This window comes from Simochromis diagramma, unplaced genomic scaffold (assembly GCF_900408965.1).
Source record: "Simochromis diagramma unplaced genomic scaffold, fSimDia1.1 OVJJ01000131.1, whole genome shotgun sequence".
In the NCBI taxonomy this organism is placed as follows: Eukaryota; Metazoa; Chordata; class Actinopteri; order Cichliformes; family Cichlidae; genus Simochromis; species Simochromis diagramma.
Genome location: NW_024387200.1, coordinates 6,102,292 through 6,127,488, shown reverse-complemented (window position 1 = coordinate 6,127,488; position 25,197 = coordinate 6,102,292). Strand labels below are relative to the sequence as shown.

General features: G+C 39.6%; 1 protein-coding gene across 1 annotated transcript; it reads left to right on the top strand.

The window, feature by feature from the left end:
• Positions 1–246: 246 nt before the first annotated feature.
• Positions 247–23,856, top strand: si:dkey-178e17.1 (tricarboxylate transport protein B, mitochondrial). The gene is made up of 9 exons (XM_040050667.1): positions 247–1,455; positions 10,827–10,934; positions 12,687–12,786; positions 17,373–17,511; positions 19,541–19,625; positions 19,980–20,084; positions 20,395–20,510; positions 20,627–20,700; positions 21,052–23,856. Exons 1-9 carry the CDS (start codon positions 1,344–1,346, stop codon positions 21,164–21,166), a joined length of 954 nt encoding a protein of 317 aa, XP_039906601.1. The 5' UTR covers positions 247–1,343; the 3' UTR covers positions 21,167–23,856.
• Positions 23,857–25,197: the final 1,341 nt, after the last annotated feature.

Genomic DNA, 25,197 nt, shown 5'->3' with positions numbered 1-25,197 from the left:
CCCGTCGTGGTCCCGGCACTGGATTTGTCAAAGATAAAATGCAAATAATCTGAGCTGCACACCAGTTGCTTATTTTATCTGCACAATTCATGCATACAGAAAGAGGAATAAAGTTTACACACTGTGTGTGTTTTCGTGCATTGTTATTTTACATCAGGAGACACTGGGTGTGAAACATTTCAGTTGAATCAAACAAAAATTAAGAGTTAGACTACGAAAAAAGTGGACGGATAGAATTAAAATGCATGAGTGGAAATGTGTTTACTTCTCATCAACACAGCACGCTCGCAGAGGCACTGGTGCGCGTGATTGTTCACTGTGAATACCTTCAAAGTGTTTATTCTGAACTGCTTAAGTCACATCCAAAAAGGAGAAACTAACACAAAACATAAGCTTTAAAAAATACAAAAATGGACGAACCTACTCTGAAAGGTAACTTACACTAAACCGATTTAAAAATGGAGGAAAACAGGAAAACCTAACTGCTCTGGAGGGCTCTTCCCCTCCCTGTTTTGTTGTTTTGCAAAAGAGGGTATGGAGTTTCACCTTTAAACATGATTTACATCCATTTTTTGCTACACTGTAATTTCCATCCTCCGCTGGACTCTGACATTTTGGTAACCGAGCTGTCATTTATCTGACTGATGGTTTCTGTCTGTGCCTCCGAGCCTCTTTGTTTGGAGAGGGTGTGGTTGGACTATCTGGACCTGTAACTAGCCGGCGAAGTCAAAAATGCTCACCATTTTCACAGCAGACAATAACAAAGGACTCATTTAGCCTATTTCTGTTTTCCTCGCTCAGCTGTAATCATCTGTTTGGAGGAAAACAGTGAGGCGAGGCTGTGCCCCGCCCTTTTTCGCTGTTGTGTGTGGGGGAAAAGTGGCTGGTCTCTCACTTTGCGCTCTTACAGCTACAGCTACACACCCGGTGTAACGTTCACTGACCGCTCGGCGGATGTTGAAGTTCATTCGCTTTAATTGGACATTATAAAGTTCAGCAGGATACACGGACACAAGTCTTTATCCGCCCCTTTCTGTGCTTCCGGCTTGCTTTGCTCTCTTACGTACTACCGTCGTGACACGGGGTTTCCATGGTTACAGATAACATTTATTGGATATAGAAGATCCCAACTTCCTTGACAGTTCCAGTATCCGCCCACTGTCAACACAGAGATCCGCCGGAGTCTCCACCTGAATCCAGGAAAGCTCTTCAGACTGAAGGCGCCCAGGTGTTGCGCTACTATACTCTATTTGGAAACGAAAAAAAAAACTAAAAAAAACCTGCGAGCCACACTAGACTGGAAGCTTTGTTTTTAGAATTTTACTGCGTTTAATCGGGTAACTATGCAGGGTAAAGGCACTTTTATCAGCCCCTTTCACAGACCGCGGTGTCTGGCGGCAGCGGCACCGGCTGGGAAAGCGAAATTAACTCATCCGGGAAAAGCGATTCTGGCAGGTAAGCGCATCACAATCCACACGGAAAAGTCTCACATGGACACAATGCCACTCTAGTCTTAGTCACAGTTCAAGAAAGCATCCACGCCTCTTTCTTTCTACTTGGCTGTGCTATGAAGAAAAACTTTGTCGAGTCAGAAGCCAGGGAGGTTTAAAAAAGTCAGCGAGCAAAGACGCGCTACAGTTTGCAGAAATGTCACTATGTTGGGATTAGAAGAAGTTATTATGAGCCAAAGGAGTACCACACTGGTTTGTATTTCCGATAAAAGCTTTCCTTTTAAATGACACGTCACACGTTTGCTTGCATGGACGTGAGTAAGTGGAGTTGCACTGATGTGTACCAGCTTCAGTTTAGGCAGTAGAGCGTAAGATTGAAGGAAACGATCTTTAAACAAAGTTATAGCCTGTATGTCCTTAAACCACTCTAATCTGGTGCTGCTTGAATCTTCTACAGAAGGAGGATTTTATTCTTCGGTGTTTCTGTGCTATCAAATCCATCTGTGCTGTCATGGTTAGGTCAGTTTGACCCACTGCACTGACTTGATTTTTATCCTACTTATCTAAAGATCACCTTCACTGCACTTAACATAATGCGCAGTGGGCAGTCGTCCACGCACACTTGAGCCATTTAGAGTCTCGGGTTTGTGCAGTGGGCCATCAGAGCACAAGAGATGCCTTCAGGCTGTATGTTCTTCATTAAAGTACACCACTAGTCTTCTTGAAACTGTACATATTTACATTTTGCTCTTTTGGGGGGGCGTTTTAAGCAGATCTCATCACCTGAGGTTTTGCACTCAGAAATTTACATATCTTTTTTACTTTTGTATGTATTCTGTCATTTTTTTTTTTTTTTTACTCAATACGTGCAACTGACAATTATTTGAATGGTTTATTAATCAATGTTGAGTTTTTTGGGAGTTATGGTTTAACATCTAATTTAAAAAAGGCCATTAATGGTTGATTAATACTGGTGAACTTACTATTCAACAAGACTTGAGTTGTACCGAGTTGTCTCCTTTTGACCCCTCCCCTACAAAACCCCTCGACCTCCCTGTGTGATGATGATCAGGCTGCAGCAGCTCCGGCTGATGAAAAGCCTCTCTGAGGTGCTCCTGTATTAAGGCTACATGCTGATATTTGGCAGCACTCGCACTGATTTTTCAACCCTGAGCTGCTGCAGTTGTCGCATACTGAATGTTTTATAGTTCTGAAGGAATTCTTTTTGATTGTAGATTTAAAAACACCAGCTGCTGTTTTTTAAATACTTTAAATAAATATAAATGTGATAAGTTACAACCTCAGTTCCAAAAATGTTGGGATATTGTGTAAATTGTAAATAAGAACTGAATGCAATGTTAATGTTGAACATAGAAAACACGTTAAAGCTTTAATATGAGACATCTTAGAATGTTGTGAAAAATATTAGCTCGTTTTGAACTTTATGTAAGCAACACACCTCCAAAAAGTTGTGACTGGCTACACAAAAGGCTGGTAAATTAAGTGACAATACAAAGAAATAGCTGGAGAAACATTTTGCAGTAATTAACAACAGGCCAGTAAAAGACTGGATTAAAAAAAGAGTATCTTAGAAATTGTGTAACAATTTCAGAGTAATATAAAACTGTGAAGAATTTGATTATCTCGTCATCTACAGTGATTATTAGAAGATCCTGGGAATCTGGGGAAATCTGTGTGCAAGGGATGAGGCCAAAAATCTGAGGGTGCCTGTGATCTTCATGAGCTCAGGAACACTTCCAGAAATCATTATCTGTGAACACAAATGGCGCCTAAAGGTCTTTCGTGCAGAAGAAGAAGCTATATGTGATCATGGTCCACAAACGCTATGTCTTCTCTGGGCCAAAATTAATTTAAAATAGACTGAGACGAAGTGGAAAACTGTTCTCTGATCAGAGGAATCAATACCATTGAGAGGTATTAGCAATGGTACTGACACATCCACATACCCTTTCATGGTATGTGGATGTGTCATACATACAAATCTCATCAAGACGATGCTAAATCTTGTACTGGATCTATTACAGTAGCATGGCTTCATAGTAGAAGAGCCTGGGTGCTGAACTGCGGGCAGTCCTGCAGTCCAGACCTTTTATCAGTTTAGAACTTTTGGAGCATTTGGCACTGTCTCAACTTTTTTGGGGATGTGTTGCTGCCATCAAATTCAAAATGACCTTAGTTTCTTCTTAAAATGGTAAGTTTAAACCGTTTTTCATGTTCTACCGTGAATAAACTATGGGTTTAATATGGTAATGAGATTTGCAAACCATTGCATTTTGTATATTTTTTGTATATTACACAGCTTCCCAACTATTTTGGAACTGGGAACCTCTGATTCACATTTAAGGCTATTTAGGTATTTTTTTTTCCTGTGCACATTAAAGCTAATTTATATCAGTTTGAATCGTGTCACTAGTCTGACTAATGAAGCTGTCAATTCAAAAACAGCCAAATAGTTTAAGATTTTTGTGTTAGGGTGGGAGGTGGAGTAAGAGGAGGAGGAAAAAAATCTCATGTCCTGTCAGCTGCATAGAAATGGAAAAGAGGTCGTGGTGAGATCTTTGCCTTCCCCCATCACTCCTGTGCAGCCTGATTGACTGGATATGGCCCAGTGTTGTACCCTGCTCCCTTAGCTGTTTAGCTCAAGTCAGGCCTGTCTGTCTAGTTTTGCAACAGCCGCACAGTTGCATTCTGTCTCAACTTTGTGCATCCTGTGTAGAAACCAGCGACTTATCACTCTCTGTCTACAGTTTAGAAATGAAGGTGCATCAGAGCGTCACAGGATGACTCAGCAGTAGATATAAAATGTGTGATTCTGACCTGAGATACCAAAAGGAAAGATAATAGTTTAAACAGTTCTAACTAGGTTTTCTTTTTGGTTTTCTGTCATGCTAATGCTACTTTGTATCCTTCTTGGTTAACAGTATGTCTGTGTACACAGAGAAAGTCACTCACATAAATGGCCAAAGGCTCAAAAGAAGACAAAGCAAGAAGCAGAAGGTCAAAGCTTAATGGCTTAGCGAGCCCGCATAGTCTGGTTGAGAGAAGCGGGGTATTTTTTTTTTTTTCTTTTCTTTGAGCTCTTTTCTGCTCCCATTGGTTTGTTCAGCTCCTCTCTCCACAGCCACTGGTGATGACTGAAGTTGAGACACGACAGGAGGGAGAATTTTATCTGTGTGAAGCCTCAGGGAGAGCGCGGTCTAAATGCCTCTCTGGTCCTGGTTTACAGGCTGTTGTGATTTCATGTGCTGTTGTAGCTTTTATTAATAACCTTTTTGTACTGGAGAAGCAGACTCAGAGCCACAGTAAGAATGAGGAAGTTTTTTGTTTTTTTTCTTGCTTTCCTAGATAGATTGGGTATTTCTCTGATAGTTTTAATATCACATTTCCTCCTTTCCCCCTTTCTTCTCCTCTCCTCCATCACTCTCGCTCCAGCCTCGGGGCAGCCAGTTAAGGTTTCTGAGTGGCTGTCTGCTCTCAGGCTCAGAGGGCTCATCAAACTGTGGCTTACTCCCCGTTTCCTCGCGTCACAGGCGACACACAGTGTCCCCTCCCATCCATTGTGGTTGCTGCTTGCAGACCCTGAGTACCAGGAGGCGAGACAATAATTCACAGTGCACTCGTCTGTTCAGCCCCCAGCCACCCCACTGTAACAGCTTGCACTCCCGCTCACGCGAATAAACATCACAGAAAAAAGATTGCAATAATTTAAAATACAGAGCGCCAGTTTAATGTCAGCTTAATATTACATGTTTTGTTTTTGCCATTGTATTTCTGATTTTTTTTGCAGATCTGATTTAGTACCACATTGTTTAAAAAAAAAAAAAAAAAAAAAAAAAAAAGGATCACTCAGCATCAACATGAAGCTGCTATAAATTTGTGTCAAAGTTAAATATGATATATTAATTATAGCAGGGTAACTAATTTACAACTAATGTGTTGGGTTCAAAAATACGCTGATGAAAAATGGCTAGCTCAAAACAATAATTTAAAGGCCTTCATATCCTATTTCCTCAGACGGGTCCTGAGGGAAATATCCGGCTCTTAGCGGCAAAATTTTCCAGTATGTGGAGATACCTATAACTTTTGTCTGCTCTTGGTCCTTTGCTGTGTACAGGGCTTTTAAAAATAGCTGCCTGCATCTGGAAGGCACACTAAAGAGAGCAATAAAACAAAACAATGAGCGTAAAGATGCCAGAACACACACGATCTAAATGTGTTGTAAACATAGACTCTGTATGAAAGAGTGACAAAGCTGTTCTGACACTGCTTTCCATTTTAAAGCCATTAGTTCAGTATCAAAGCTACATTGGGGCCAGGGATCACAGATGAAGGCTGGGGATCACTGAGAAATCAGAGAGTACAGAACATTTATACAGCAGGAAATTAGCAGTCTGTGTAAAGACAGCCAAGATCGTCCCCTTCCATCCCCCTTTCTGTCTCCATTTGGGGCCATGCATTGTGTTGTATCAAACAAGACATTAAACAAGTGAGAGAATAAACTCATCAGGAAGCTGTTTCCTGAGGTCAAAGATTGGTTGAGAAGTTGTTTCATTGTAGACAACCTAATGCCTTTTTGACACTGTTGCAAACGTTACTTTAACCGATGCTGAAAGTTGGTTGTCATTCAACATAAATACATAACTAATACAAATTCAGCCTTGTCTCCAGATGTACAGCTTGTCACAACAACCTGTGCGTAGTTGCTCTGCTCATGTAAAGAAGAGTACAGCCTTCATGCTGCAGGGTTCTAGGCAGTTGAATCGACTCCTATGTAAAATTAATCAACATCCCCCTCATATAATTAAGCATCAGTGGAGAATTACAGAGTGTTATCCAGGACAGAGGAAGCCTAAAAGGCCAGACGTCAGATGAATTATTCTTTTCATCTTTTGCGCAAGTCAAACAGAAATATCGCAGCACTACTAATATGACACCTCCTGTTTGAAGTGCATCAGTCCTCTGGCTACATTCTTCATGTTGACTGGAGATTTGACCGTAAGAACATCTTTCCCTCAGACTCTTTCCCGTGTTTTCTCCCCACCAGAGAATTGGAAGTAACCGATAACCATCCTGATGAAGAACATCCGAATTAATAATACATTTTGATGCAAAACACACAGACCGACACAGATTATTTTGGGTGTGTTATATTGTCTTTAGCTTTTACTGCATCAGTGATTTAGTGCAGCAGGCTGAAGAGCTAACCCTATACTGCTAGTGAAAAAAATATAAATACCGATAGAAACAGTACTTCCCATATATGTAAAACATGCCACATTGCCAGGTCTTCCTAACTAAAAAGGAAGGTTTTTTTTTTTTTTCCTCCTCCTTCTTCTTTTTTTTTTTTTTTTTTTAGTGCACCAGATGTGCTGGGTGCTCATTAGTCACCATAGCAGACAGGACAGGATTTCAGAAGCTGCTCTTCCCTGTCAGCTGGCTGCCTGGCTGTCTTCTCACCTGGCTTCCTCTGTGTCTCTCTGTACTACAAACAATGGACGTCAATTTGTGTATGTGTGGATTTTTCATTCGTTAATATCAGTTGGTCAATGTGTACATAAAGAATGAGTTCAAAAGTAGGTGGAGTTGAAATGGTGGGTCATTTAAGCGATAAGTCAATAAGCACCTAAAGGGTTTCTCCTGGCTTAAATGGACCTTTGGAGGTGACTGAGCACTATTGTACCACATATAATAAAGATGGCAAGCCTGTGCTACATTAATTAACAGCAATCTTATTATTTCTGCAAGTGAAATGATGTTCACTTGTCAAAATGTCTGAAAAAAATTTGTACTACAATCTTGGTGATTTCCCTCTGGGGGAAAAAGCACAAAACCTCTTTGGGAGTGCCAACATTTCTTATATAAAAGAAACCTTCCTTAACTATTCCATCTTTTCATTTCTATGGATGCAACCCTTTTCTTTATCGTCTATAATTGTGAACAGACTGTGTTTTGGTAAGGATTTTTATACATAGTCATGTGAAAAAAGAAAACTGCCTTTCAATTCTAAGATTGTAAATATCAGGAAATAAAAAATAAAAAAATAAAAATTTGGTACATCTCAGGTTTTAAATTCATTTAAATGCAACCTCAGATGAGCAAAACACACAACATAATACACTGTATCATTATTTTTTTCAACACCAGGAAAACTAAAATGCAAGAAAGCAAAAGGTAACTGTATAGCTAACAATGTCTGGGCGGATTGCTGTAATAATTATAAATGTGCAAATGTTTCAGCACCAGGTGGCTGTCTGGTCTGGTTTGTGGTCTAGTTCTAATTTGGTGTGAATTCATTAATTTGGAATGAATTTGAAACCAGATGGCTGATTGAGCCTAGTCACAGCACCGGTGTAGCTGAATGGAAGGAGATTCCTGCAACCAGGATCCAAAGTTTCAGGGAAATCCTCCTCAGAAGTGTTACAAGAGTGTATTCTTGCCTCATATGCACATAATTTTGAGATTTATGTCTCACACATTTTTGGCTATGCAGGCATTCAACTGTGCAGGGCCCATCTGTGAAATCGGAGAGGTGTTGATTAAGTTATAAATTTATCTTCTCTGCCCAGAGAGTGACAGTGTTACCTTGAAATGGCACATCTGTGTCTGATTTATTAAACTGCTGTTTAGTCTAAGTTTTTAACAGTCTGTAGAAGCATATTTGTATCAGGGACTCCATTTTTTTTACCCTCTTCTGGGTTCAGCTTACTCTTTTCAATTTCCTTTCTTGTAATATTAAGTGTCAGAAATCCATATCGATGCATCGATTTTATGACACAGAGTGAAGAAGAGTAGTGGGGGGATGAGGAGAGAGGAAGGAAGGTGCTGCCGAGAGAAAAATTAAGAGCAGGAGAGGGAGAGCGAGCCCGGGAAGATAAAGATTAATGGCCATTTTTCTCATGTAACCCAGTTTTGGCAGCTCACAGGAGTCGTTTAGGGTGTCATCTGTAAATGTGTGTAGAGGCACGTGTGTGCCTCAGTACTGGGTATATGCTGCAAAATGGACTAGGAGACAAACGGGCAGCTTCTCCTCCGCAGGCGCTGTGTCTGATGAGGATTGATCTTGTGTTTGTCTCTGCTGCTGAGTCGCTGTGTTCTGAGTGAGTGCTGGTTGGTTTTACATGCAGAGACGTCTTGGCACAAAGCAGAAGAATAATGTTGATTGTTTAGTCTTCTATCCAAGACACACTGGGCCACTGATCCTGGATCAGGATGGATGTCGCTGAATGGAGATGAATGGAGTATTGTAAAGCTCATGTGATTTCTGTTACATCTCAGCTGGCGTACGATTACTTACTACTCCAGCAGGATTAGCAGCATTACAGCTCACGAGCCTCCTGATTAAAATGTATGTCTGTCTGTGTGTGGTGATCTTGTGTTTGGCTTTCAGATCTGAGGACAGTTTGTCATGCTTGATTTTAGAGATGAGGTTAGAATTCGGTTTAGGATGGTCAGCTACATTGGCATTCGGCTTAGCAAACTCCTGAGAATCAAGGGCAGGTAAATGGAAAATTGCTAATAATGAAATATTTTGCTGAAAAGTTAATTAACAATTAACTCATAGTTGGTGGATTAAACATTCAAGGACCAAACGTGTCTTTATCAACCTTAATGGGCAATTTGTTGTACAGTCAGAAGAAGTCGCACAGAAGGTTTCAAGTACGCAGTCTTAAATAAACAACAAATGAAACATGAAAACACACTAAAAATGTAGAAGTCCAGAATAAAGTAGGAATATTATAAAGTTAGTGTGTTATTTAAAAGGCCAGTGCCAGCCGAGGCAGATAAGGTTTAGTCTTTGCCATTTGTGTTGGTATACTGTGTCTGAAGTCAAACAGAAGCAACGTGAGCTCTTCAGAAAAAGGGCCAAGATCAGCCACGACTGACTGGGCTTCTTGGAAGTCCTAGGCTCATGTGCAATGTTGCTGCACACGTTGATGATACCTTGCAGTCTACTTTTATTTTTTTAAGGTTCAGTGACATGTACCAGGCAAATGTGGATGTAAGAGCAGATTCAATGAAACATAAACACCACAAAGTTTGTGAAAAAAGCACATGTGCTGCTAAGTTTTTCTTTAAGAGGCACCTACTTGAAGCTCAAAGGTCAACAGCATGCACATAAATGGTGAATAGTACTTGAACTAAAGGCTAGAAACTAGACTGGAAACCAGGAAGGTTTCCCCACTAAATATTTCTCCCATATTTACAGAATCTGATTACGGGGACCCTCATGTTACTCACTGTTATGGTCAATATATCAACATGAAAACGTCATGATTTTGCGTTCTTAAAATGTATTTTGTTGTCAGAAATAGTGGTGAAAATACATGCTTTCTTTTGTTCACATTTTCCTGGTGTCCCAACACGAGTGAATCAACTAATGCTAAAAGTTGATGCTGTTTTAAAGGCAAATGGTCGTCACACCCAATATTGATTTTAAAATGTCCATTTCCTGCACTTTGTATGACGTCAGTACTTCACTTTGAGTGAGATGATTTGATTTTCACTGTGTTGGATTCCTGTGGTCTTTGGGGAAATTGTTTTGGTCTTTGCTCAAATTTTAGATGTGTTACTGTAAGAGGTTTCTCATTTCTGATTAAATTTTTTTTTTTCAAGCACTAATTTCTATAAGTGTCTGTGCAAACCCGTGACTTGCTTGTGCCTCTCGTGCATGCTTCATGTGTGTTCATCTGTGTCATTGAGTTAATGGAGGGTCTTGGCCTCGGTAATGGAACCCCTCCCTGTAGGCCGTGGATAATTTAATTAATGTCAACCGTCTCTCCATCCCTCCTCCTTTCCTTGTGACTCATCTGTGTTATTCTTTGGCTTTGAACACTTGTCCTCATCTACTTGCAGTAACTCACTGTCTTTGGCTGGTTTCAGGCCAAACCCTGCAAGAATCACTTAAGAATCACCCTTTTCTTGCTTTCTTTCTGCCTATTTTTCTTTCTCCAAACACTCATTTAATGCTTTAGGTAAAGAAAATAGTCAAACATGTAAGTGGCAGCTGAATTTTCTTGCACAACCTCCTTCTAGTTTATTCATTCTTCATTGAGACAGGAACAGTTGATTCATTTTTGCCCAGCTCGTTACTCTTCCTCCCTCTACAGCAGCGCTTTTAATGTTTATGGAGGGAGAGCCATTTGTGGAGTCACTGTAATGATCCATGATGTAATGGCGTACCTTGTAATTCTTAAGGGGAGCAGCAGTCTAAGTAAGGCTGCACCCAAACAGACACAGCAGCTGGTTTTCTTTCTTCAGTGTTCACTTTTAAATTGGTGCCACTTTTGTCTGTGGCTGTTCTTGTATGTTCTCTGAATGAATGATGATTGGGTCTGATTTCTTTTGTGTTTCCAGGTGGAATCGCAGGTGGCATAGAGATCTGCATCACCTTTCCCACAGAGTATGTCAAGACCCAGTTACAGCTGGATGAGAAGGCCAATCCACCAAAATATAGAGGAATAGGTTTGTATGCAGTGAGTGGAATAGTGTAAAATGAGTGGAATTCATTCACCAGCCACTTCATTGGATATGCTTGTTCAGTCACACATTAATGTGAACATCTAATTAGCTAATCGCATAGCAGCAGCTCAGTGCATTTGAGCATGTAAATATGGTCAACCTCCTGAAGTTCAAACCAAGAGTCACATGAATTATGAGAGGAGAGGACAAAAATACAGACTCATCAGCAGGCAGATGTAAACAGAAGGCAAATGTTTATTTAGGCTGATTACAAATCCATTAAATGATGAGGAACTCAAAACTCATAGCACTTCAAAAACTGTTAGAGACACACAGGGGCAGTAACAGAAATATGAGGGTAATTAGCATATGTGGACACAGCAGGGTATTGAGAGACAGGTGAAAATAAGGAGGAGAAAGACAACTAAACACTACACACTGAAAAAGAGTAACGATCAGAATAAAACAGGAAGTGATAGCAATAACTCAATTGGGGGAAAACAGACTCACGAATTACAATGTGAATTTAATATGGGATAAAAATGTCTCGATGCATGCTCAATCATCCAGGCAAGGAAATCCCAGAAAGTTGATTCTGTTACTCTTTGTCAGTCATCAAAGTGGCTTCTTCAGTTTCAACATCCAGATGCACAAAATCAACTTTCTGGGATTAATCTAGGGTAGTTGACAAAAGATGATGGAACGCTTTACATAAAACAGCCTGGCCATGTCTGTCCTTTTATGACCACAGTGCATGCACGGCCCATGTCATCCTGTCTGGTTCTTTTTGGTTGCGTTATCATTTTAATTTTTGTTTTTTACATGCAACACATTTCATCAACCCATCAATGGACTGCTTTACACCAATGATATGTACTTACAGACATTATGTTTATTATTGAGTCTGTTAAGCTTTTGTTAATATTTATAAAATTGGAAGCATAACTCTATTCGTGGCATTTGAGCAAGTCAAAACACTAGCATGGTGTACCTAATGAAGTGACCAGGGAGTGCAGGATTTAATCTGGTGGCAGACATCTACTACAGGCTCAAAAACAATATTCTTTATTACTTTTATTCAAATTTTCAGCAAAACCTAATAAAATAAACAGTATTTCTGCAGCAAGAGAGCATAAACAATGATAAAAAAACATACAATAATCCAATAAAAGCAACACTCTCGGGAGCTCATTATCTAATTACCCATCATCCCCAGGTACATTAGTGATTCTGGCAGGCTGTCACTGTGCTTGTTTATATGACTTAGATCAGACCAATGCACACTCGCCATCCATGCATACGAGTGTACACAAACACACCCAGGATCTGTGGATATCATTTGAGGATTTGAGGATTGGAGACCGTGCTAATGAGCACTCAAGACAGCTGCTGCTTTTCTTGTTCAGTTGGCTTCATTGGAGAACTTTGATTGCTGGACTGATGCAGCCAAGAGCCAGGAACAAGCTTAAAGTAAAACACCAGATTTTGTGAAAATATCAGCTGAGGTTCAGCCTATCTGCGGCATATATATGTTATATTTAATTACTGTTGCTACATGCTCTTTTGTGATGTTGATGATTGAGGTGTAAATGACAAGTGTATTGGTGTATTCTCTAAAGGGTTAATGCACTCAGCCTGAAAAACAGACAAATTGTACAATTTTTATATTTGAAAATTAGAAAGCAAACTGTGTTGTATGCAGATATGCATATCATGTTCATTCTATAATATTTGCTGCTTGTGTATCTGCTTTAGGTGACTGTGTGAAACAGACAGTACAGAGTCACGGTATCAAAGGGCTGTACAGAGGTCTCAGCTCTCTGCTGTATGGATCCATACCCAAATCTGCTGTCAGGTATGTTATAAAGCAGAGGTCTGTCATATGCAAGGTAAATACATTTGCTTGAGCATAATTTGTGATGTAATATTCTCAGTTTATTAAGTTAAAATATGGCTGACGTAAAGAGCAATGTCCACAGTCACAACACAGTAAATGCTGCTTGCAGATTTACTGCACTTCTACTTTGTTACGGTGTAAGAAAATGGAATCAAAAATGGAATCGCGGTGATGCTGTATATACTCCTCCTCCTTCTGCCCCTCTTAGTTCTCCTTTCTTCCTCATCATCATTGTATTAAAATCACAGTTTTTTTGTTTGTTTTAAAAAAAACTTTTTTGATTGTCTTTAGGAGGATGTGTGGTCAGCAGATCTATTTTCACATGACACAGCAGTTAGTGTGAAGGAATTGTTTTAGAGGACACATTTTAGATACCTTCACTTTGTTAATTAACTGGGCATGAACACAGTATTAAAGGCAGAGGTAGCCATTGTGACCATTTGTTATGACGGTCCTGTTTTGAGGTCTAGGGCAGAGCGTTTTCGTCATGGTGTTTTGAAAGTACCTGACGAGCAAAGGGTGGATTGACAGCATAGTGAGACTATCTTCATTTCTGAAACAAAAGACTGAGCTCATAAATTCATCAGGAAAGTGTTTACTGAGGTTACAGAGCAACTGAGCTGAGGGCTGTTTTCCCATAGACTTCTATACAACAGTAACCTGCAACGTGAGGAATCACCCCCGCTGTCTATTAGATAGAATGGAGGTTTAAGTTACTTGGTCAGTGGCTTCATTTTTTTAGACCTAGAAGCTACACCCAGCTTTTATGCTATGTATGGGATACACCCCTTCCTCAGATTGCTTGCATCATTCTATAAATAATAATAAGAACATAAAATAAGAATCATTTTAATTTAACCCATGTGTCATTTTTTAAAGCTTTTTCCCCTCTTTCTTCTCATTAACATTTTTCTTGATATCAGACAGAAATGACACTTGAACTCAAAGCTTTCTAAAAAAGTTTTTGCTTTTAACTTTGTTCATTAAAATCTTAGATCGCATGCTTATATTCTAATAATCACAAACTGGTAGAGAGTACATATGTACAAATATACATGCACTGAAGGAATGTGGAATGAAAGGAACCCTTTTAGCTAAAGCCGCTGTGATCTTCTACCTGAAACCATTAACTCACACACTCCAATTATTCTAGTCCATTACCCACAAGGCAAGGCATAAATGCCACACTAGCATTCAGTATAATTATGTTATTCTTTTGTAGCAGTGACATTTATCTTCAGACAAGTGTGAACACACACACACACACACACACACACACACACACACACACACACACACACACACACACACACACACACACACACACACACATTTGTGTAGCTATCTTTGTGAGAACATTTATGGACATATTACACTCCCTAGTGCCTTACCCAATAGAAACCTAACTCTTACCTTTTATCATAATAATAATAATAATAATAATGGATTGCATTTTACATAGCGCTTTTCAAGGACCCCTCAAAGCGCTTTACAATACCACTATTCATTCATTCTCACATTCACACACTGGTGAAGGCAAGCTACAGTTGTAGCCACAGCTGCCCTGGGGCAGACTGACAGAGATTGAAAGTGAAAGTATTAACCCTCAAACAGCCCTTTGAAGGGGTGTGGGAAAATGAAAAATCTTCACTTCCTCACTGTGTCCTCACTCCATTGTTCTAAAACTCAAACTGATCCTCATAAAGATGGTTGTACATACGTACGTATACACACACAAAATAAAGAAAAGAGAGAGGGGATAGGAGGCAAAACGATTAAAATGAAGAACAAAAAACTAAGTGTGTGTGTGTGTGTGTGTGTGTGTGTGTGTGTGTGTGTGTGTGTGTGTGTGTGTGTGTGTGTGTGTGTGTGTGTGTGTGTGTGTGTGTGTGTGTGTGATGCTGGAGGGTAACGTGTGTCTGTACAATAGAGAGACAGGCCCAGCCAGGCGGAGCAAAGATGCCACTCAAACTCCGACAGGGTCTCAATAGGGTTACAAACAGGGAGACTTGGGTGTGTTTATGCTGATGCACAGTGTATATGTTTGTGTGTGTGTGTGTCAATCAGCCTTTAGCATCATTTTAAGAGTGAGTCTGAATGGTTTTGCACCAGCTCAAAGGAGAATTTTCTGTGAGGGAATATGGCAGGGTGGCGAAAAGCCGTTTATTGCCATAGAAATGTTATAAGGGAATATGATGTCATTTATATATGGATTTTGGACACTTTCTACTGTGCAGTGAAGTTTAAAAATCTTTATAAATGGCCACATTGCATATTAGCATTCGTATAACATGCTCTCTGTGGTGTATATACATTTAGGCCAGGAATCTTTTAAGCTTGTGACCCATTTAGCTGTTGACTATAATCAGCTGTTTAACTTTTTTTTTTAATACTTTGTCAGCCCTAAAGAAAAAATATTAAAAATGCTTAATAAAATCACAAAAAGGAAAAAATTAAAGGCAGATTTGAAACATATAAATGGTCCTTCAAAAATGCTTTTTCTACTTGATACTGAAATAGAAGAGACTAAACAAACTGATAAGGATATTTTGACTTTTTGTGATGGGTAAGGTCATCTTCTATTTCTGCTCTTGAGATCAGCCTACTTTGAAAATTAAAACTACATACAAGTGGTCACATTTTATATAGAAATGTGTATGAAATGCCTTTGTCTCCATTGTCTACATGTCTTTTGGTCTTTTTCATTTAAGATTCTTACCCCTTTAAATGTCTAATAATAATGATTATTATAGCTGCAAAAGCTGTATATTTAAAAGGATCAGAGGGAAAACCAGTGACTTCAAAATACTGCAGAAAATAAATACTTGAGTTTAAAAAAAAAAAAAAAAAGAAAAATGAATATGAGAAATTAAAAACTGCTGAGATTTGGAAAGTTAGTTTTGATTAATGGAGAATACCTTGACACTTTTCTATTAAGCACTGCTTGGTCTGCTTAGTTTTTCTACCCCCTGCCTTTTTTTTTCTTACTTCCTCCATCTTCTTTCCCCTTCGTCTTTTCCATCACTCCTTTTCTTCCAGCCCGCTCATTCCATTAACTGATTGCCTGTGCACCCTCATGTGCCATGGAGTATGCTGGAAGGTTGTCAGGGAGGTAAGAGAGGGACATGCAAGAGAGCTTTTGACCTTTGTCTCTCCTTAGCTCTTCATCCATATCAGCATCAGCATTCTTTCTTCTCCCTTCCCTTCCCTTTCCTTTCCTTTCCTTCGTCTTCTCGGCAGAAAAAAGTGACCCTATAAAAACGACCCCCTAACGAAGAATGGGCAGCAGTCCACTATCTAGGATGACTCATCTGTGACTGTGGATGTCAGCCAAACGATGTGTCACATTCTGACTGTAAAGTTTAGTCCACTTGTTAAATGAGTCGGGGAGAGGCTATAGAGTAAATTGGCAAAGGAGAGAGCCTGACAGTAGCATATTTCTCCTCAGCAGACTTTAATGAATAGCATTTGTTTCACAAGGTTAGTCATTAAGTGCTCTGCCATCATTCTAGCATGCTGTGCGGAAGAGCTTTATTTTTTAATTTGCCCTAAGCTAAAACAGTGTTTGTAGTCAGCAAATGGTGTGAGAAAAGACAGGAATTTATGTTTATGTACTGTTAGGTGCTGCTAAGGATTCAGTTTATTGTGGGGAGCTTGTCTTTCAAAGCAATCTGAATCAGTGCGAGTAGTGAGACAGGAACAGATGTGGAGAGTTAATGAGCAGAAGTAAGTCTTGGTTAGAACGGCAGATGGAGAAGAAAACTAAAATCCGATGAAGCGAGTCTAGTTTTTTTTTTTTTTTAGACCTGTTACAACAGCAGGTAAATGGTTCAAGCAGACTGAGAAAAGAGAGGAAAACAAAGCATTCATCAAGACCTAATGTCTGTGCTCCCCCTCCTCTTTGCTAAATGTACCAGGCAGTGTCCTCCCGCCGCCACAATTCAATTCCATCTATAAATAACCTTTCTTGCAAAGGACTTGCTGGCACACCATTTGCAGAGAAACACAAACCACACCTCTCTGTAGCTGGGCTGGCTTCCATGGCAGCTGTTGCTGGTCACACATTGGTTACTGAGACTCTGCAGTTTATTGGTTCATCTTTAATGAGGATGCAGGACGATAAAATAAAACGCCTGAACACATTAGGCTGTTACAGCAGTTTGCTTTGTCCAAAAATCTGAGTTGGAAGAAGCTTTCTAATTTCATCTGTGCTCACTGAGACATGAAAACCCTTACCTTTGCCTGCAGTATTACTATCTATTTGAATTTATTTAGTTTACTCAATTTTAGTAAAAACAAACGTGACTACAGTGGGTAGTTTAATTTCTTAAATCAACTTTGAACTTGCAGTGTTGCCATGTGAAAGACTGAAATAATCTGAGTATTTGTAGAAGAAATTATTTCACAGTTCACAGTGTAATCACAAAGATTGCCCACATGTAATTATTAAATGAGATTAACTTTGTTATTCAGTCTGTTTTTCTCAGACACTCCTATGTCTACATTTCCCATAATTCTTTGCTGGCTTTTTTCCTACTTGTTAGGTTTGGGGTGTTTGAGTTCCTCAGTAACCACGCCAAGGATGAGTCCGGTCGACTGGACAGCACCAAAGGCCTGCTGTGTGGGCTTGGAGCCGGGGTCATGGAGGCTGTTCTGGTGGTCTGCCCAATGGAAACAGTCAAGGTGTGTTTCTGAAGCTCATCTGAGCTGACCCTCAATATATAGAGAGAGCAACAGTGTCAATGTATGAAAATGTATAAAAACTTAGATAAAGTGCAATAGTTTGGTGCCTTTGTAGGTCCACTGTGAATTATAATCTATAAATTATGAACTGCAAATAATGAAATTTTACTAAATGGGATAAGAGATATTTGTGCATTTTAAAATCACTTCATGTTAGAGGGACTTCAGTGCAAAGATGGACATCTCGGGATGTTCATAATCTGTTGTCTAAATGGACCGTTTGTTAAATGTGACCGTTTTCAGAAAGTGGGCAGCATGATGGTGCAGCAGTTAGAGCTCACATCACCTGAAAAACCTCAATAAGGTTTCTGGTTGTAATTTTTGTCTGCTGGGGCCTTTCTGTGGGGAGTGTGCATGTGTGTCGCTGTGTCTGTGAGGATTTCCTCCCACAGCTCAAAGACAGGTTTGGTTGTGTGGATGTGAGAGGGTGCGGTGTTCTGCTTCACTGTTTTAGCCCTGTGAGAGACTGCGGCTATTTTGGCTGCAATTTTGGATTCCAGCGATTATTAAAAGATTACTGAGATAAAATAATGTGTGCCACATTCTGTGCAGGCTGTGGCTTGTATACAGTTTGATATAGGGATGTGTCCTCTCGCCACTGCTCTACTCCCTCTACACTTCAGACTGTGTGGCCACCCATGGCTCCAACACCATTGTGAAGTTTGCTGACGACACAGTGGTGTTGGGTGCCATCTCCAACAACGATGAGGCGGCCTACATGGATGAAGTGAAGAATCTGGCATCGTGGTGCCAGGACAACCACCTCCAGCTGAACGTCAGCAAGACCAAGGAGCTGGTGGTGGACTTCAGAAGGGGTCAGCACAGAGACTACAAGCCCATTATCATCAATGGAGCTCCAGTGGAGAGGGTGCAGTCCTTCAAGTATCTTGGTGTCCACATCTCCTCAGACCTGACATGAGCTGCCCACATTCAGGTCCAGACCAAAAAGGCTAGGCAGCGCCTGTATCACCTATGACAACTGAGGAAGTTCAGGGTCTCTCCAAAGATCCTCAAGATTTTCTATACAGGCGCTGTGGAGAGCATCCTCACACAGAACATGACATCGTGGTTTGGGAACAGCTGTGTGAAGGACCAAAAAGCTCTCCAGAGAGTGATCCATACAGCAGAACGCTGCTGCAGGATTGCTCTCCCCCTGCTTCAGGACACCTACACCAGGAGATGCCGGACTAGAGCAGCGCAGATACTGAAGGACCCGTCCCATCCTGGCAACAAACTGTTCCAACTTCTGCAATCTGGTAGAAGGTTCCGCATCTTCCGGGCAAGGACAGAGAGACTCAAGAGGAGCTTCTATCCCCAAGCCATCCGTGCCCTAAACACACACACCCGCCCTCTCACATAATCTATAATTGACTGAGACAGGACTCTTCCAGACACTAAACCAAGGCACAATGTACATTTCAATTCCTTTAATTTTAAATATGTTTATATTGTCTATCCTGTAAAATAGTCAGATGTCTATTCATATTAATGTACAGAATTCACCTGCTTGCTGCTACTACTGCACATTCACCATATATATATATATATATATATATATATTTTTTTTTTTTTTTCCTCTACACCCCCCCCCCCCCCACACACACACACACACACACAATTTCTTTGCACATGTCGAGGAGCGTGTCAGGCTACATTTCACTGTGTGTTATACTTGTATAACTATGCATGTGACAAATAAAGAACCTTGAACCTTGATATAGCAACAATTTTATCAGAGTCTATGAAGAATTGTTAAGAATGACTTATAAATTATTCTCATCATGATTTTTGTCATATTGTGTCTTTGGCCTATGAAGTAAAACTAGTTGAAAACCACTGACTGAAGGTTAAAGTTACCAACCTTTTAGAGAAATATTCTTTGTAAGAGAACTACACTAAACCTCTTCAGTTTTCACTCCCACATCTGTAAAATGTATCGTCTGTATTTTTGTGTCTTTAATCTCCCAAGGTTAAATTCATTCATGACCAGACATCAGCCAACCCCAAATACAAGGGATTCTTCCACGGAGTCAGAGAGATGATCAGGGCTCAAGGTAAACGTGGGCTTCATGCATGACATTCACCTGACATCTGCTGGTTGGTTAGGGTAATGCACTGGGAAACACTGACCCTGGTCAAGCATCAACAACAATATTCACTCTCATATCATTGTGTAAATCATCAGACAGACTGCCCCCCTGCCCTCCCCCTCCAACAACATTTACAGCCTCTCATACTGAAACACTCAGATGTGATGTCAGTTAAGATTGTGAGGCTTTTAGTTCTTAGCCCTTAAGTTGGAAATTGGGATTGGGCTGTGGTATTCAGGTTCTTTTCTATTCAATGTGCTGTCTAATTTAATTGAAGAAGGATTTATTAACTTATCCTCTGGCTTCCGGGTTGAACAGGATTAAGAGGGACATATCAGGGTCTAACTGCAACAGTCTTGAAGCAAGGCTCCAACCAGGCTATTCGATTTTTCGTGATGACTTCTCTCAAGAACTGGTACAAAGGTGCGTGTACACGAGTACAGCTGGTTTGTTATTACTATAAACAATATTTAATAAAAAGAGACCAACTCTGCAAATGGTCTGAAGGGTTATTGTAGGTCATTGTGCAGTTCTTTGAACCCCAGTTGGGTTTCCAAAGGCTGTTTTGCATAGTAATAATACAGTGTGTGGAGATTGATATATAGAGTATTGCTTTTAATATTTATGATGTGAAATTAATTAGCACATTAGTACCCTTCATGTTAATGAGTTTAGAACTTACTCTGATTTAGAGCTAACCCCACCCTTCATACTGCTCTGTCACATTCATAAGGTGATAACCCCAACAAAGCAATAAATCCACTGGTGACTGGACTCTTTGGAGCCACAGCAGGAGCAGCCAGTGTATTTGGAAACACTCCACTAGATGTCATCAAGACAAGGATGCAGGTACATAATGCAACAGATGCTACAAATCACACGCTTTTTCTTACTTGCTTGTGTTTTTAAATACGAACTTGCAACCCGTGGACAGATGTACTAATGCTCTTCTGCTTTTTCTAAAGGGTCTAGAAGCACATAAATATAAAAGCACGCTGGACTGTGCCATGAAGATCTTGAAATATGAAGGGTTGGCAGCGTAAGTACACCTCCATGTTTTATTTCGTTTGGTTTGGCTTGTAGTGTTGGTTTCACAGCTGATTTAAAACAACACAGCTTTAAAAAAACAATGTGTCTTTCTTTATTTCACAGATTCTACTGTCAACACTGTATAAGAAATGCTTTTTGGCTTTAGTTTATTACTCTAAAGAACTTGAATGAAAAAATCTAAACTTAAACACTTTAAGAATAAGAATGTGCCAAATGATTTAAAAAAAACAAAAACTAATCAAAATACTGGAAAATATAACCCTAACCGCAGATAAATATGGCTCCACCCTAAACAATTAATGTCTTACATACTCCTCCCTCTTTCTTTATCCCTCTACAGGTTCTATAAAGGAACAGTTCCCCGGCTCGGCCGTGTATGTCTTGATGTGGCCATAGTTTTCATCATCTATGAGGAGGTCGTAAAGGTTCTGAATATGGTCTGGAAAACAGAATAGGTGGTTGGACATACGGCGAAGGTGGCAACTTCCTCCTTCACAAGCATCAGACATAGATCTGACTTCAGCAGGCCTCTTTTGTGTCATGAAACCAACAGCAGAAGGGGTGAAAAAGAGAGCTGAACTTAGATTAGTGTTGTATGCAGAGCAGGAAGTCAATATACTCGGAGACAAAAGAAGAAAAGGGGGCCTGGCGTCACCTACATCTGGTGTAAGTGATGCTCAGCATCAACATTCCCTGACAAGATTGAAGAAAAAGAAAGATAAATGATAATTAAATAATAATAATAAAAAGAACCTTTATTCTAAAGATGCATCACCAGTTTATAAATGTATATAAAAATACTGGCCAATAGCATCGCCAGCAGCAGCACCTTTATTTTAAGTTATCTGGTTTACTTTCTCTGTAAGCCTCTGTCAGGGAAGAGCATTATATGTAGTCATTCACAGCTGTTTTACTGCAAATATGCAGATATCTGGCTGGATTTTCTTGAGTTTACGTTGCTTTCTGTCTCTTCTAAAAGTCCAGAGGAGCCAGAGTGCAACTGGTTGCAGTTTGCAGTCACACAAGCTGCAGCAACTTCCATAGTTGGGCCTTAAATAAAATTGGTTTATAACCTGCCATGTATTTTTATACAGTGTAGATTCAATTTAGTTTATTGATAACTTACAGAATATTATATATTTTAATTCCTGTGCCAAATGTCAAACCTATTGTGTTATGAAAGTCTGTTCAGAAGAAAGCAAAAGTAACCTAATTATCTTAAGAGAGTAGTAAATATTATGACTATGTACTGTGAGATACATAATTTTTGGAAGTGAATTATTAAATAGAGAATTAAGAGAATATTTGCTGTTAATCTGTGCCACACTATTGTTTTTTTTTTTTTTTTTTTTTTTAAGATCACTGTGAGTCTACAAGACACAATGAGTCGTTTAGACAAAGTAACATTGGGCTTCTATTTTGCTTTTAGTGGAAACAACACCTCTAACTGGATCATATTTTACCAACCTGACTCCACCCAGTGTGGATTTTTGTTCTGTTTACATTAGATACAGTTTTACTTTTTTTTTTTTTTTTTTTTTTTTTTTCCTGCTAAATACACTGCTCGGCCAAATAAAAAAAAAAAAAAAAAAAAATTACAAATTCTAATATTTTATTGGACCGGCTTTAGCTTTGATAACAGCATGCAATCATCAGGGCATGGTTTTGATAAGCTTATGGAATATCACAGCATTTATTTCTATCCAGGGTTGGTTTAATTTTTAATTTTTTTTTTGCCAGGATCTTGATGATAGCAGTGTCAGGCCACTGTGAACATCACAAAGATTCTCAATGAGTCTGCGGCCAAGTCATGTGTGAAAACAATGATTTGTGTTCCCTGACCTGCTCTTTCACAATATGAGCCTGACAAATCCTGGCATTGTCATCTTGGAATCTGACCGTGCTATCAGGAAAGAAACAAACATTACTGAAAAAACCTGGTGGATGTTCAGGTCATGTGCTGACGTCATTATTTGGGCAAGTAATGCTGCTGAAACTCAAACTGCTCAGATCATAACACTGCCCCTGTGCGAGGCATTCGCCATGATGTATGCATCACTTCATCCGCCTCTTTTCTTACCCCAGTGCACCAATGACTCTGAAACAGGGACCTCATCAGACAACATGCCTTTTATTTACTTATTTTTTACAATGCTCCAGAGTTAAATTGTTATCCTCCTGAAGTGGCATTAAATCAAGTTCACGACCACAGGATATCACACGATTCTTTAAGAAAGAGAAATTACTCACTGCATCAATTAGGGTTCAATCTATTGCCATCTGAAACTTCACTATCTGTCCAATGGAAGGATCCTAACTATTTGCTTCATTCCAGGTGGTGACTTTTTTTTTCTGGGCAGTATTTGTTTCTTATACAAATTTTTGGATGATTGTTGGAAATCAGTTTGTTCAGTTTCCAGCGTCATTCTGTTTCAGTGCCATGTTTCATTCAAAGTTGAACTCCATGTGCCTTTTGCGGGTGTGTTTGTTGGCGAAAACATCTTGACCAGTATCCTCATGCATTATCCAGCTTCACCAGGGTGACAATAATTTCTGTGGTGGTTAAAACAGTTAACGTTTACATAACCGACATCATGCCATCAAATCCAGAAACCCTAATTTCCAACGTTTCTGTAAACACTCATGAATGTTGTTTTTTTTTGAATGGCATTCACCCTGTTCTGTCCTTTTAGGTGTGACAATAGCTTATTTCATGTTTAATTAACCTGCTCTTTAATCATCATACAAGAAAACTGTGTGGTCCGGACATGTTTTTATAATAACAACAATAAGGGGTCTGCTTGTTCTAGTTGTTACCACTGTTCGAGTATTGTAATTCTCAAAATTGTCTTTTATTTGGTATTCATGAAAATATTATTATTATTCTGTATTTTCTGCGCAGCCAGACAAAGTACTCATGTTCACCACTGCCAGACAACCAAGAGAACATTATACTGTGATAATAAATCAGTGTATTCCAATGCTGTGTATATGGAATTGTGTGTTTGTGTGCGTGTGTGTGTGGGTCATGTTGATGAAGCTTGTGCAATAAATGTCCCTTACTTAATGTCTGTGCTTTAATGTAAAGTTGTTTGTTGTAGGGGGATTTGAAAACAAATTAAAATAAACATCTGAAACCTTGAAAGCATGCAGTCTGGTTGTTTTTGTTGCCCTCCTCGCTCGTTAACAGTTATTCTGCCCTTTTCCTCACTGCAGATAACATCAGGACAAAGGGAGGGAGGGCAGGTAGGGGAGGAATCGAACAAGGAACTCGTTCTTCTAGTTTTGGCTGTTGTGCCTGTACAGTGAACTGTAACTATTCATGCTTTCTCTCTCTCTCTCTTTCTTACTCATTTCGTTACTCTCTCTCTCACGCATTATTCAAAACACTGGTTCAGGAATGCACAGCTCTCTGCAGAAGATGACTTGAAAACTTTAGTTTGAATGAGGAAGTAGAAGGACTCATAAGTAAAACTCAAGCAACAAAGTAAAAAAAAAAAAAGTACTCACTGTGGGGAATTCTTCTTCTTTGGGAGAGTCCAGCTAAACTTGAAGCTATCTAATGCAGTACTGTAATAAATCCATTAATTGGGTCATAATGTTGTGTTTGTGATGTTTGTGATATAATTCCTTGACTTCCCCCTTGTGCAACCTCAACATCTTTACAGTATAAAGATTCTTGTGGCTTGGCTCAGTTCCATCGAAGCACCCTGACATTTTCTCACACACTTTACTCCCGGACATCACTTGATCCAGATCCTGCAGTCCTTCAGCACATCAAGGTGTTTGTAAATGTTCTGTCTCACTCTGTAATTAACTCATCTTAGCTGAAACTCAACAAAGAGCTTTTAGTGGGTGACATCAGAAAGGCCTAGGAACTGGTGTGCGCAAACACCGAAGGTCTCCTTGGAGTGTGATAACAGCGTCTCCAGAGATGTTGTTCAGTATCAGTAGGTGGAAGGAACGCATGCTGTGTGCAAACATCTTGAGGATATTCCTTTACACTCACAATTTTTACGGTAATAGAGGAGCACGTGTGAAATGCTGACTTTAAACAAATGCGATGTACAATCCAATTCTGGGCTCGTTGTCATGGTCCTGGGGTTTTGTATTTCTGGGATTTGAAAATTTTGTGAATAACTTCACTTTAGGTTTTTGTTTCAGTTCTGTTATTATGTTAGAATTTTAAGTTGTTTGTTTCTTTAACCTTGAGAAAACAAGGTTAAACCTACTATTATTTTATTATTCCAGTATTTTGTGAGTGAGTGTTAGTTTGTGCTTTTGAGTCTGTGATTCCTGGTTTTGCCTTATGACTAGTCTACTGATAGTTTTTTTTCTCTCTCATGTCTTGTTAATAACTGTTCCTCTGTTTCTTTCATGTCTACTGTGATCCTTCTGATCTCCCTGTTTAGTATTTGTCTTTGGTTTATTCCCTGTGTTACTTTGAAGATTAGTTTTGTTTCATGTGTCTCTCTCACACACAGCC

What these genes read in the sequence shown, in the direction of transcription:
- si:dkey-178e17.1 (XM_040050667.1), top strand. Translation starts at nt 1,344, where the DNA reads ATGCAGGGTAAAGGCACTTTTATCAGCCCCTTTCACAGACCGCGGTGT. An exon ending in AGAGATGATCAGGGCTCAAG is followed by an intron (nt 19,626 to 19,979) that starts GTAAACGTGGGC and finishes CGGGTTGAACAG; the next exon opens with GATTAAGAGGGACATATCAG. An exon ending in TCTCAAGAACTGGTACAAAG is followed by an intron (nt 20,085 to 20,394) that starts GTGCGTGTACAC and finishes CACATTCATAAG; the next exon opens with GTGATAACCCCAACAAAGCA.